Source organism: Chenopodium quinoa, unplaced genomic scaffold, assembly GCF_001683475.1.
Source record: "Chenopodium quinoa cultivar QQ74 unplaced genomic scaffold, ASM168347v1, whole genome shotgun sequence".
NCBI classification, from domain to species: Eukaryota; Viridiplantae; Streptophyta; class Magnoliopsida; order Caryophyllales; family Amaranthaceae; genus Chenopodium; species Chenopodium quinoa.
Window position 1 is genome coordinate 1,068,565 of NW_018745470.1, and position 15,376 is coordinate 1,083,940.

General features: G+C 37.5%; 3 protein-coding genes across 3 annotated transcripts; all 3 read right to left on the reverse strand.

Annotated features, from left to right (window-relative positions):
• Positions 1–10,370: 10,370 nt before the first annotated feature.
• LOC110715138 (ATP-dependent DNA helicase PIF1-like) lies at positions 10,371–10,850 on the reverse strand. The gene has a single exon (XM_021893711.1). It carries the CDS (start codon positions 10,848–10,850, stop codon positions 10,371–10,373), a length of 480 nt encoding a protein of 159 aa, XP_021749403.1.
• Positions 10,851–10,960: 110 nt separating this feature from the next.
• LOC110715139 (ATP-dependent DNA helicase PIF4-like) lies at positions 10,961–11,905 on the reverse strand. Its single transcript, XM_021893712.1, has one exon. The coding sequence runs from the start codon at positions 11,903–11,905 to the stop codon at positions 10,961–10,963; it is 945 nt and encodes a 314-aa protein (XP_021749404.1).
• An 86-nt stretch (positions 11,906–11,991) lies between these two features.
• LOC110715140 lies at positions 11,992–15,376 on the reverse strand. Its single transcript, XM_021893713.1, has 6 exons — positions 15,364–15,376; positions 14,950–15,040; positions 14,835–14,860; positions 14,438–14,666; positions 13,786–14,312; positions 11,992–13,670 (listed from the first exon to the last, which is right to left on the reverse strand). Exons 1-6 carry the CDS (start codon positions 15,374–15,376, stop codon positions 11,992–11,994), a joined length of 2,565 nt encoding a protein of 854 aa, XP_021749405.1.

The window sequence follows — 15,376 nt, forward strand, 5'->3', positions numbered from 1 at the left end:
TTAATCGATTTATAAATATAAGTATTCAAGGGTAGCTAACAAATAACAATCAAAGGAAAAGTGGGTAGGTAAAGCTTACAATAGATTGGCAGGTTGCTCTATTCTCTACATTCTCAATTTCTGGTCAATAAATTTGTGTAACAATTTACATAAGTGTCCTTTCTTGGTCTTGGTGGAAGCCGCCGCCCGCCTGGTTCTGTTTTAAGCTTCATATATCGCCCTCTTTTAATGACATTTTTATATTGGTGGGGTCCATGTGTAACCAAAAAATAGAAAGATCATTTTTTCACGAGTTTTGGTGTTCACCAATCAGTAGGAATGTCAGTGTGGGGCGGGGATGGGGATAAAAATCATACCTACCATGGGTGATGGGATGGGATGAGATTGGATTTATGCTCCACCCGCCTCATCCCCAACTCATCACACCCACATTTATATTATTTTTAAAAATAAAATTATATACTTTTATAGCTCGTCTTGTGTGCGCCGGCCACACCATGTGACCACTTAAAGTAACCATTTAACATTGATTAAGTAACCCTTATAATATCGATCGAGTAACTCCTATAACACTGACTGAGTAACTCTATAACAATGATAAATTAATCTCTTTAATACTGACCAAGAAACCCCCATTACACTAGTAAAGTAAATCCTATAACACTAACTGAGTAACTCTATAGCAAGGACAAAGTAACTCCTTTAATACTGACCAAGTAACCCTCATTACACTAGCAAAGTAACCCCTAGGACGAAGTAACACCTTTAATACTGACCAAGTAACCCCCATTACACTAGCAAAGTAACCCCTACAGTGGCTGGCCACACGATAACTTTGTGATCATACTTTAATTTTATACTATTTTAGGCGGGTCTTATTAGATGGGGATTAAGTGGGGATGAATATCCAAGTGGAGTGGGGCAGAGATGATTTTTGAATTGTATCCGCCGGGGTAGGGATGGGGATGAATTTTGGACCCGCCGCGAGAATGAAGATGGGGACGGGGATGAAAATTTTAGGTGGGGATGTCATATTTAAGTTTCTTAATTCATGTTAAATTTCACCGAAAGGGACTGTCATTAAGGGACGGAGGGAGTATTAATTTTTTTTTTTCATTTTTCTCCTATCATGGTCCTGACTTATTTCCTCACTCCTCGGAATATTATTAACCCATTGTCTTTCTTGTAATTTCTAATTCCCAACAAATTTCTGTTTATTCTATTCAACTCACCCTCCTAAAACTTTTCTACCGTGATGCACTAAAAAATAAAATAAAAATGGAGTATATAGTTATTAGGAATATGTTTTTTGTTTACATTTTTATAGATTATAAATACGTCATTACCACCTTAACTTTTGGCAAAGCAAAGAATTTGAAAAAAGAAATTCCTTATATTATTAGAACATCTTCATGGATTACCTAAATTTGACCTCCTTTCTAGTTTGTTAAATTCTTCAAAATGATATTTACTAAAATAATAGGTTATGGGTAAGGTTCTTACAAAATTCTTATGGCTACACATTGGAGGATGAGTGATATTTCTTGTAAAATCCATCATTGCTTGGATAATTTCATATGGAAGGGATTACACTTTACAAAGCAAAATTTAAACCTTACCTTTATTTTAACAATGGTTACAATACCAAAAGTTGATATTGTGCAACTATATATGTCTACGAATCTATCAAGGCTCCACATGATCATATTTTTCCTTACGCATGACTCAAAATATGTGATTAAAGAAAAGTGTGTGAATAGTTTAAAATTGCAAACGTTGCAATCTTAGGAATGAAGTAATATCTAGGAAATTTTGTCAAAAACCTCCTTTTAAAAGCATTCTTTTGTTAAAAACCTCCTTATAATTTTTTTTATTTTGAGAAATCATACCTTAATCAATTTTTTTTTTACAAATTCATACCTTTTGACGGAAAATGGGGTTTGACCCCGTTTTCAGGCGTTAACCACCCACAAGTTCAACGAAAAACCACCCAATCCCAAAGTTTTCCCAAAATTAACCCACCACCAAAGACCAACCACCCCGCCCACCCCCACAACACCCACGCAAACAACAACAACCCCACCAATCGACACCACCAACAACAGCGGAATCGAATACCGCACGCACCACCTCCAATCGCCACCAATTCGAGCCACATCAGACCCTCGCAACTCGCCTACCCTAACCTGCCCAACCACTCCCTTTCCGGCGACAATACCCTAGGCTCCGACCGCCGGCGACGCTTCCTCGGATAACAACAAGAATATAATTTTTGGAGGAGGACAATATTTTGGGACTTAATTGAGGGGTCGAATCTCTGATTTTGGGGCTTAATTGAGGGGTCGAATTGGGGTTGCAATTGGCGCGGTGTTGCAGCGGTGGAGATGGAGGCTACTGGGGATTGATGTTGTTGTGCTTATATTATGTTTGGAATGTCTAATCTTAGAGGTTTTATGAATATGTTTTCTAAATTTTTATTTATTCAGTTATATATAATCAGAAGCATTCGGTATGAAGTGAATGTTGGTTAATTAGTTGTTGGTTTAATTGATAGTTTTTTAGCTTAATTGTAGCTGGATAAATGAGCATAACCACTAATATAATTGAAACCTATCAATTTAGGCTCTAACAAACTGAAAGCTTTATCAATGGTAGAGTGATAACCCAGAAGCCCCTTCAATGGAAATTTTCTCCTTTCTATCTTCCCTAACAAAAATTCAAACCCAGATTTTAATTTCATAATTCTAAAACTTGTCTATAAATTAGATCCTTCATTAGTTGCCATTAAAATCATGAACTATAAGTTTATTTGGCTTACAGGACTGTTAAGATTTCATGTCAGCTAGCTAAGGTTGTTACAAATATAGATTCTTCTAGCCTGCTAGGTTTTGAAAGGGAAGATGATCAGGGCAGTAAAGAGGTGAGCTGCATAGCACATGTATTGCTTTGATTAAGAAGGAAAGGTGTTTAGAAGGTCAAGATCATAAGGATTGGTTGTTCATTAGCGAGTATATTCAGTATATGTCTAAGTTCATTGGAAGGATGTGTGGCATTGGATACAGTTTTCAAAGTGGCTGATGTCCACAGAGATTAAGTATTGTGTTCCAAACTAAAAGATTGAATAAATTCAAGGATGACTCTTTGAGATTCTGAAACTTTGTTATATTATGAGGCTATCAGAGTCTTGTGATTTGAAAGAATTGATCACTTCATTAGGAATGTGAAACAACATGCTAATAGTAATGAATAGAGCAAAAATAGCAAGTTAGATATGCAGTTCAATAGTTAAGTGCATTAATTTAAGCTTGGAGAACAAGTGTTAAAGTAATCACATCAAAAGCACACATAGCCACAGCAAATCAGTTCCACCAAAAGTTACAAGAATAAAGTGCAGATTGTGATAGTAGGTCAAAGTTTTCAAAAGACAGGGAAATTAACATGTGTGGCTGGCATAACTATAGTGTGCACTAAGAGCAGTGAAGGCAAGGGATATCAAATAGGCTAAGTAATCTTGCATTGTGTAAAAGGTGTCGAATAGGAACACAGACAAAAGGATAAGCCTAGCTTATCTTAGGAGAGTGTGTTCCTATTAGAAGCCCAATTAGCCTGCTTATGCTGCAGTCATTGCTCGAGTGAAACAACCTTCACGTACCACTTAAGCACGCCTGACCTCTTGATGGTGCCTGCAGGACCAACTTGAATAAGTGATGCCTTAGATTGTAGTGTAGCAGCTAGGGCAGCAAATTCTGGCCAAGTTTCCTATACATTGTAAAGGTATAGTTAGCATGGTGCATAAAATTTATATTGTGAACATGTGAACTGTTAACTACCTGTTTTTTCTTTTCTAGAAGTTCAGTGGTTGTAGAGCGTAGCAGCTTTGCACATTCTTCACCAAAAGCAGTAAACCGGATGCTACCATTTCCATCTGTTGCAATAAAGGTGAAGTTGTTCTTGCATTGATTGAATGCATATTAGTTGCTTTACATATGTAGTATAATTAGTGTAATGAGCCAAAGCGTACTTTAATTCAGCAATTTTTTCTTCTCCACAGTGAACACACATAAACTTAGAGCCTTGAAAGTAGTCACAACGCTTGCTACAAGTGACACATCCAATGTATGCAACAACATCTTCTTCTTGAGGGTTAGGGATTGTTATCTTTACCCAGAAGCATGTGTCAGGAGTAACATCTGTTGACTGCAAGATTAAGTATGTCAGAAATGAGAGGAGTGATGTGGATTGTGCTGCAGAGGTAATCTGCTAAGCATACCGTTTTGTCAGCAATTGCAGCAACTGCTGTGACGTTTTTGCTGCTAAGGTCTTCAATCCGCTTGAGTTGGTGAGTAACACAGTCATTTAATTTGTCAGCATTTCCTTGTACCTTGCATGTTTATAATGAATTAGCAATGGAAGATCAAGCCTTACAAATAGGCAGAGTACATCGAGTCTGCTAAATTGACAGTATATATGCTGATTGTACCAGTCGCGCAGTGCAGATGCCTCAGGAGAAGTTGGGTTTGGATCAATGGTTGTTGACATGGAAGATGCCAGGGAAAAACCTAGCAATATTTGTCCAGCATTAGCCAACACAGCAAATAAGGGATGTAAATGTCTAGATGCTGGAGTAAAGTTACCTCTGTGTGTAGCTGGCTTTAAATGCCTGAAGCTTACGATCTTGAAAGAGTCTAACCAGTTACTAAATTGTTGGCAGTCAACAGTAGCTAGCTCGCCATACACCGAGATAATAAGAGCTTGATCAGGCCTGCATGGACAAAGCACATTGTTAAGTTTACTGGTAGTCTATAATGTGTGGAGTAATCAGTGGCATTATGAAGTATGAAAACCTCTTAACACTATGGTCAACAACAGCAATGTCGCGGACATCAAATGGAAATCCATTGAGTGAAGACTTTTGCCGAACTTCTTCCATGTGAACAACAACACCAAGTATGTCTGAATTTTGAAGATCGGCAAATGCATTAGACATTCAGCAAGAGTAATTTATGAGAAGTACTTGTATATCTATGTATAAAAATGAACACCATTACCAAATCGATCATCATCATTGCTAGTAGGAGGAACATCAGCAATAGGAGTATATTGTGGAAGAACAGGACCAGAATCAGGCATTAAAGGTTGGATTGCAATCTTTCCTCCAAAGCCAATCTGGTATGGCCCTTCTTTGTTAACAAATCTAGGGTCAGTAGCCTTGATAGGAGCATCTGATATTATGTATTCCTTTTGATGTTCAAGGACTGTTTTGAAGTGATCAATCTCATCTCCAAACAATGTTCCTCTAATCTCATTGCCCTATATACATAACAAGAGAACCTAAAGTGTTAGTGAAAAAAGACAGGCAACACTGCATGTAGAATAAGATAACTACACCATAAGATGGTACCTCATCGTCTGCAAACACAAGCTTCTGGAATCTTCTTTTATTAGCAGGAATTTTTACAGGAGACTTTTCCTTAACAGCTACCTTGATTTTGTAGGATTTGCTTTTAGGAGTGAGCTTGCTGACTGGCACATATTCAGGCTTCATCTAATAATATATACATGTGAGTGTTTTGTACAACTAAGCTTATTTGCATGCACATATCATTCTTTAGGCAGCCTTCCATATTTTTTTTTGCTAGCTTAAGTATTAATCAAAGTATTAAGTAGCTTTCATGTGTTTGCTTACTAAGCATATATGCAGGCACACAACAAGGTTTGATTATCTCACCTACTTACAAAGTTACAATAACTTAATTTAGACTCAGGTTTTATACAGGCACTTAAGTAAGGCAAGTGTAATTTGTGCATGCTATAAGTATATTGTAGCTGGAAGCAACACTCTAATGCAGTGTCATAAAAATTAAATGTTGTACAAAAAAGTGGTGGACAATCTAAGTATGCCAGATGAAGTAGATCTAAGGAAATAGTTTTGTGAAGCATTAGGTGTAAGAATTGCAAGCAAAAAATCAACAAAAATAAGTAAACAGATATGATAGATCTAGGTTGCTATATGATATAGGCAGAAATGACTGATATTAAATGCCATGTACATGAGATTTCAATATAAGAAAGAATAATATAGTCATATCATGCATAATATTATTTTTATTAATTGTATAAGATAGAAATAAATAGCAGAAGGCATTAATGAACTTACTTTGATATGCAATTGGCTGAGAAGAGGAAGCTGGAGCAACTTGTGTATAGAATTTTGTAACAGGAAAGAGGGTAGCTGTTAGTAGCATTCACTTATAGCATTTGAAATATACATCAAAATACTTAGTCGTTGCTTTACAGCTTGTGTGCAAAATAAAGCAATGATGAGAGTAGTTTATTAACCAACAAATTAAAGGCTGCTACTATGCTTTAGTTCCCTAGAAAGCTGAACTGCTTTATTGATTTGTATAGCATTGAAGTTTACCAACGCAGGTATTTCTTAGAGATTTGGAGCTGGTTGAAAAGAAGTTTCTATCTAATAACCTATGTGCACAAAATGTCAGTGATGGCAGCAATCTATTAACCAGCATTTAAATAGGTCTGGTTGCATTGCTTTTGTTTTGCAAGTTGCAGAGCTTAGTTTTTTCGATTTTAAAAATGCAGGCTATCATAGTAAAGAACCTTATATTAGAAAAAAGGTGATTCTTTTCAATGTCTATTTATAGCATCATGTTAAAATTGGGTAGAGTTGTTGTCTTCTGTGTAATAGCCTTGAAGGAGGTGATAGCTGGTTTTATTTGATAACCACTGAATAATTAGTTGTTCCATGATTACTTGGTTACAAGATGCTATCTTTTTTGTCTTGTTTTAAAAATAATGTCACTCTTGAAAACTGAGAGTGAATTGGCTAATATTATGGATTGAGAAATGTAGATATATTGGCAATCAAAGGAATGGGCTGCATATGTGGCCATAAGCATATGTGTTAGGCTGAAAACTTAGACTAAGGTAAAGCTGGGCCTATAGAACCACACATTTAGGATTGGTTTTGGGATTAGGACACTACATAATATATGGCCTCTTTAAAGATACATTTGTGTTAAGACAAACATGGCAGCCTAGAACAAGTCAGTTACTTGTTTATATGTTATGTTTTTGGAGAATAGTAAATAGCTTGTTTATGACTATTGGGAAGAGATATCTATTGTATCATGCCTGATTGTTGAAAACAATTTTTTTTCAAGAGTTTTCAAAGCTGTGCAATTAATCAAGGGTTGAAAGTCTAATGAAAACAATTTGGGTTGACTTTAACAATAGTATGTTATTTACTGCAGCACAATTTTCATGAATACAGTTGACTTAGGTACAATGCTTGGCATCAAGAAATGGCTTGCTGTTGAATTTGTAGATAATATAATGTCTTTGAGGATATCTGGTTTATATGAAATATGTTAAATCTGTATCAAAACATACATGATAGTTTTAAAATACAAATATTTGTGGAGCATTATGAGTTCCATGATTTTTTTTGACCTGCAATTATGACTGTCATTCAATTTTCAAAAAGAATATTGAATATGGCTTCTGTTTCAATGTCTGAAAACAGAATTTTATTCAAGTGTTTTCTTGTCAAGGCTATATTAAATGCATTTAATGTGATAAAAAAAATCTGGCCTGTTTTTGCTTCTATATATAGTACTGCTTGCTATCAAGCATGTAATACTCATAAAACTGTGATTACAAGCAACAACAATTATCCCAATAGCTTGTTTTTCAAGTTTAATGGCTGGGTATGCAACTACGTTTATTGTTCGTTATCAGCCTGAGCATGCAGAGATAGTGGTATGAAATGGAGCATATTGATCTACTATTTTGCTATGCTGTAACACAGGAAGTTACCATTAATGTGGATGTTTAAATTGTTATATGCTTAGCTTTTGTTTTTTATTGCTAACTTTATAATTGTGGTGATATTTTGGCCCTGCATTTTACTTTACAGCGCATTCCTGATGAATTTCAAGGCATATTATATGAAGGATTTCAAGGTGTTAATTTGCTAGTGCATGGTAAATCAAGAATTTGGGAAGCTACCATGGTACAACAAGAGGATGGAAATAACTGGATCACTGTTTTAGAAGGTGGCTGGTGTGATTTTGTTAGGGATAATGGTGTAATCCCAGGCGATGGTCTCAAATTTACGTATACAGGCCAGAGTGCATTCTATGTTCAGATACTTAGGCCAACAGGTGGCAGGAGAACAGAAGATAGTAGACTTGACAAGGGCAATAACAGCTCGAGCAAGAGGCTAGGACATAAGCCAGCTTATCATGGCAGTGCAGCAAGTATGGCTGAAACAAATGGTCGCCTTGAGGAGCTTGCAGATCATTGTCGTGAGCCGCATTTTAGATTTATTTTTACAGCACCTTATCTTAAGAAAGGGACAATTGTATGTGTTCATAATAAGTGTTTGGTTTTTTTTATTAAAAAAAAAAGCTCCGAACTATTTGTATGTAATAACATTGTATATTATCTTGTTGTCTGCAGAATGTGCCTGTCGAATTTGCAAATTACTGGTTAAGCGAGCTCGAGGACTCAAGTTATGTATTACTTCAGAGCTTTGATACATAGTTTCATGCTAAAGTGAAATGTGTGAAGAATGGTGGCGTAATTACCAAATGCGAGATAAAAAGAGTCACCAATTTCATATCTCAGTATAATGTCCAGGAAAATCAAGGCGCATTAATTAAGTATAGAAAAGGATATCCTGCACTGTTTGATATAGATCTAGTGCCAATGTGAACCAGTAAGGATAGTCCCTAGTCTAGGTTTGATGTAATAAGTCCTAACAATAGTCTGTGAGGACATAATAAGAAAAGTGCACTGTGCTGAATATAATTTAGGCTACTTGTGTTGATAGCCTTTATATGGAAGCTTGATCTAGTGTGTTATTCCTAATTACATGTTTTTCAGAAGTGAGATGTTCTATGTTGTCTGTTTTATATATTAACTACTGATTTAATAAACATCTTTGTAGTATTGCTTAAATCCTAATTGAGAAAGTTAAATGTAACAAGAAAAGATGCTTAAAATATCTATTTTTATAGACAAAAATCTGCTGAGCTCATGGCATAGTGTACAGTAGATCTACAACACAGGATGATTGGATAATGGGTTCAGATTAAAGGCCTTACATTTTACAGAAGCATATAGCTGTAGCCAACACCTATGTACAATTAGATAGGCACTTATATGCTATGCAATGCATCAAGTGGTTCAAAACTACCGCACACTGATTGTCTGCAATTCTAGCTATAAGTAATGTTCAGTAATATGATCTTATGAGTAGGCTCTTTTTTCCAGTTTATTTAAGGTCTAACCCAATCCTGTGGTGTATGAGTTGTGATGACATGACTTATGCAAGACATCCTTTATCCTAAAAACAATAGAGTGCATCATCTTTGTATATATAAATGAGACTAAGTTGGTATAAATATATAGTGTTTTTTTAGTTATCCTAGCCATTCCAAACAACATATTTCAAAAGCAAACAATTCACAATGGCAAGCAAGGGCAAAGGCAAGGAGGGCAGCAGTGGACAGCATGGGTCGACTAAAGAAGCAAGCATAGGGGCAGTGGTGGATCGTGTTAATTCACTTGAAGAGAGGATGCAAAGGCTAGAGAAGCTTGTTTCTGATCTCTATTTTAGTGAACCAGAAGATAACCTGGCCAGTCAACAAGGAGACTGCTGCATGCAAAATGCTGAGGTTGATGCTAAGCAAAACTCACAAAAAGGAACAAGCAAGTACACCGGGCATCAAATTTTTCACAACACCGATATCCACCACCGCTCTAGCCCATCATACACCCCTACAAGTGATGCTTCAGGTGGAGTTTCATTTTAAGCAGAAAAGCCTTTATGTCATCTAACTGGCTGCTAGACCTGTACTGCACTGCTAGTGATCTAAGTGAATGTTATTAATTTCCTGAATGTATCCTAAAATGTGTCTAGGTTTATATTAGGTGTTCAATGTCTAGGTACTTAAGCTTTATTAAGTGTATTGTCCTATTTATGCTAAGTGAGATTTATCACTGTCTTATGTCTGTCTTTTGTACTAATGCTAAGCTAAGTTTTAGTCAGAAGATGTTTTAAAATGGTTGTTCCTGTTAAAGTCTAGTAAAGAATAACAGTTCTTTGTTTAGCAAATATGTAGCACATGCAGCCTAGCACTTAAAATAAATAATGGCAAACAAAACTTAGCAAATAAGACCAAATGAAGGCAATAGCATATAAAGTAAAGAAATACTGGATGTATCTAAATCCAACAACAACACAAACTATATGTATCTGAATTCTGAAATTGCAACAGGCTATGTGTACAAAAACTAATGCAACTGAACTGTGACAAGCTCAAAAATATTGTGGTTGCACCTGCCTAAATGATTGAAGCTAACCTTAAGACATCATAAGAAACACCATTTTTTACATGTGAAGCAGACAAAGCAGTAGATACCTTTGGGCTAAAGACAATGACTTTTTCGGATTTCTTAGCACGTGAGAGAGCTACATATAGCTGGCCATGTGAGAAGCAAGGTTGTGGGAGATATACAACAACCTTGTTCAATGTTTGACCTTGTGACTTGTTTATTGTCATGGCAAAACTAAGCTTAATGGGAAATTGCTTCCTCTCAAATTGGAAGGGATAATTTGCTGAAGATGAAGGGCGGAGATTAACGCGTGGCAGAAACCAAAATTTCCCTTTGTAATGTCCTGTTGCTATAACGCAGAGAATATTATTGGGAAAAAAACGCTTACATATAAGCCTTGTTCCATTACACAGACCTTCAGATGGCGCTATGTTTTGCAGTAAGATAACAGGACAGTCTATCTTCAAGATGAGTTCATGAGGGCTCATACCTCCAGGACATAATTTGTTGAGGAATTCAGTCGGGTAGAGAGTATAATTATCATCAAGAAGAGAGTCGAAGCTTTTGTATGAAGCATGCTCTCCGGGGAATTGGTCAATCAAACAAGATAGATTGAATCTACATCTTCATTCATAGGCGTCAGGATTGTTGTCTCTGTAAAAATGCTTGGACACATGTCCATGCTGCCAACTTCCGGAAAAGTAGCAGATGCCACAGCTGGTATAGGATCAATTTCCGGGTCATAGCAACGTACAATGTGCAGTGGCAACTGCACAAAGTCAACTTCAGTATTCTGCAGCTGTCCATTTCCAAGTGCTAGTAAAAACTCAGAATATGCAGGATCGTGTCTAGATCTAATATTCTCTGTCAATCGGAACCTTGTCATCTTAGGCCACAAGTATGAGTTGACTAAGCTTGCAGCTACAACTTCTATTTGAGATTTCCTAGGAACAATAGGGAGAACTTGCCTAAAATCTCCTCCAAATACAACCACCTTTCCTCCAAATACTTGATCAGGGTCACAGAGATCCCGAAGAAGCAGATCCAGCGATTCCACATTTTCCTGTCGTGCCATGGATGCTTCATCCCATATTATCAAAGAAGTGGCTCTAATTAAAGCGGTCAGGCTACCCTGTCTAGGAACATCACATGCAAGAGATATCTCTGAATCAAGAGGAATTTTGAATCTGGAATGCGCTGTTCTGCCAGATGGTATGTTTGAAGCTGCTATCCCTGAAGTTGTAGTAGGCAATACAATTTTGTGAGCTAGCCGAACCTCAGCGTACAGTGCATTATACAAAAAAGTCTTTCCAGTCCCACCAGGACCATCTACAAAGAAGCAGCCAGCAATGCTGCCATTTACATGTTCCATAATGCTATCAAACACTATCTGCTGAGCTGAATTCAGAGCGTCTCTGCAAAAAATGCATTCATCAGGTATTGATGCTTCCAAGGCATCAGCAATGTCTTTGGTTTTCCTGATTTCTGGATCATCTGGTTCTATTAAATGCCCTAAGCCAAAATCTGCTAATGATCTACCCATTCCTTCTAATGACTATTCAATTGATCTTACAGTTAACCTCCTTGCTTTGTCTTCATCTCCTGGATTTGCATGCCTGTAATCCTGTGTTAGCGAACTGTAAAAGCGTAGCCATAAACTGTTTGGATAGTAGCAAAGAGTTGCCTCATTGCTACAGGAATTTGCACTTCTGATGCCTCCTCTAAACAAGCCACCACTGCACCATCTGCTTCCATTAAGCCTCTTTTAATGGCTACTTCCTGGAAAGTACAGCAGACTTGCCCTTTCACTGTTAACAAATCTTCAAAGGACTTAGGACTCCGAATATTAATAAGTAGCAGACGCAAGAAAAACCTCTCACCCTCGCCTGGAGCAACAAAAGCTAAGCGTCCAACAACTATTCTTTTATTTTGTCTTTGAAACCATGCCTTTTTTCCATTGTCCCACCTAAAGTGTTCAGTCATCTCACTGTACAGGTGACCTGTACCACCAGGTGTAGCTGCATTCAGCCTAAAGAACTCTGTAAGAGCTGTGCGTGAACGCTTATCATTTTGAACCACAGTGTCTAAACGTTCATTCGGGTTCACAACAACAGTTTGCATATTAGGCAAGTGCACAGGTAAGAGCTGAACAGGCGGATGCATTTCAAATAAGTCAAGTCCAAAAATTCTCCAAGTTGCTTCGCATGGAGAAACCCATCTACAAGATTGAAAGTTTTTAATTTCATCCAAAGCTGCATCCTGCTGGCCAGCCACACTAAAAGACACCCTATCATGGCCCTTGTACACATACTTGTACAAGTACTTAACTGCATGAATTGTTGAACAAACCTCAACATTCAAGTGGCAGTCAAAATTTTTTGATAGATAAGGATTGTACGGAATGACCCACCGGTTGTCTAAGTTAGCTCCCCAAATACGCACACTTTCACCAGTATTTCTCCTTCGATACATTGGGAAGCCATCTTCATTGTTTGTTGTTTCGCTTAGAAATGCCCTAGGATAATTATAATTACAAGCAATAGAGCCATCTGCCTGCTTCTTCATGCACCCACATGAAGGGTTCCGCAGGCCACAAGGGCCATGCATCATATGGGCCAAGACTATCTTCCAAAGATTGCCACATTCAACAGGGATTTCAGCACACACAAACTTATCAAAATCTGAAGGTGATTTGACCTTGTATTCACCTTTAAGAATGATTAAGAAGTGAGCATGAGGAAGGCCTCTTTTTTGGAATTCAATCACATATATCATTGCCTCAAATTCACCAAACACATGTTTTTTCATGATCTCATGTTTAAGGCTGATAAGTTTAGATCGAAAAACACGCGTTATAAGGTCAGGACGATTTTCTGCAAGTTCCCTATCAGCAAGTTCAGCTGTTATCTCAGGCCATTTAGCATTGCATGTCATAGTAACAAATAAATCAGGCTTTCCAAAGCGCTGAACCAATGACATTGCATTTAAGTATGGGCGTTTCATATCACGTGGCCCTCCAATAAAAGTCGGAGAAAGAATAACTCTACGGCCAACATTTATAGCATTTGTTTCACCTCCTTCTACAGAATCTAGAATTCCCTGGTAAAGATCAGCACGTATGGTTTGCTGATTTCGCCTGAAGAAATCTAATCGTGTATTTTCTATTTTGATGTACATGTCTACAATATACTGCTGGAAACAACGTCCTGCACGAAGCAACATATTGTGTGGGTGATTTTGAAGTTTATATGCATAATACTGCCTTGGGGAAATATGCCTTTCTGAAGTGCCACTATTTTCCGAAGCACCTGAACATAAGACACAAAAGACAGTAAGCACAATGACCTAAGGGTTGTATCAATTTTTTTCCCCAAATAGCAATAACAAAAGAGAAAATTAGGTCATAATAATATAGGAACTCACGAAGAGCCTCTGCAGCAAGCAAATCTTCTTCTGTGTTAACAGAACATGAATGCACAGGGTCTACTGCTGCTGAACCATGTTGTTGCTTGTCTCTGTAATTTTTGCACATCCCCTGTGCCCATCCACAATCACCATAGGGAAACAGAAGAGGATACTGCAATGGATCATAGCATCCATAATAATGATATATTCGATGTATGTCATCTGATCTACCAGACACACAGATGTATGAACCTTCCGATTTGCTAGAACCTGTACTGTCTGTCCATATAGCAGCCACTTCATTACTTGTTGGTGCATTGAACATGCGTTGGTCCAAAACTGCATGTTGATTGATAACTATTTGCGTATCCTCACTTACATTGATCTCTTTTAAAGACCGAAAGAACCGAGCATATGGATTGTCTTTGGTGACTCTCATTAGAATTTCAATAATATCGTCCCTAACTTCTAGAAAACACTTAGTCCTATTTGCAGCCTCACACTGGCCATCACAGAAATACAACTGCAGGAACTTAGGCCCCCCTCTTTTGGTAACAGATCAGGTAGAAAATGATATATCTAACCATGCATTTTGAACACGTAAATTCCTTTTTCAGTTTTAGCTTTATGGTCACCTCTGAACGAGCTGAAAGCAAATAAGTTATCATACAGCCGAGCATATTTCCTAAAGTGCACTGCATCTTCATCGTCAGATGTAAATAAACGCTCCAATTCAGGAGGGTATTCATTTGAAGCAATTCTGATATCCCCATCTCCACAACAAAAATGCAATGTTTCATGTTCAATTTTTTTAGCACCACACTTCAGACAGGGAGGCAGCACCTTTAATTGCAGAGGGCCAACTGGCAGCGGCTTACCAATAACAACAGCCGGGTTGACTGCAGCACAACGTAAAAAATTAGTTTATAAGGTAAGCTAATAACAAATTACGCTTCATGAAAGGAGCTTACTGTTTGGTTTAGACTTTGGTTTAGGCTTTGCTTTGCCTCTGGTTTTGGCTTAGGCTTAGGCTTAGGTTTTTTTTTTAGCTGCGTGTTGTTGTGCACCCTGAAGACTTGTTTCGCCAGTTTCACTGCAAGCAAAACATTATCAGGTAAAATGCCATTGTACACCACAGTGCACCAAAGCTGACAGCAACAACATCACATATACAATTTATACCGTATTGAGTATGGCTGGACCATAGCATCCAAGGCCCGTGTGCGTTTGCTGGCACGAGCAATAGCAGGTGTCTTGTAATTAAGGCAGCGGTCTACGTCACATAAAATTTAAAACAGCCACACTTAGCAAATGGCCAACAACAGGCATCTAGACAGTAAAGAAGGCAAGATTCCTTACTCATGGCAGCAACACTACAAATATAGTAAAAAATACAGCTGCTGCAGAACGTTGAACGCAACAATTCTAGGAACAAGCAAACAAAATAGAAACATAATGAACAATAGAAAATAACACTATAACAGAAACAAAAGCAGACAATAGTCCAGAATTATAAGGCAGAAAATGAATCATTATCATTGAAACACATAAAGCATAAGCTTACATAAACTGGCCAATGGGTCCTGGCACACTCACAAATTTCAGCCAT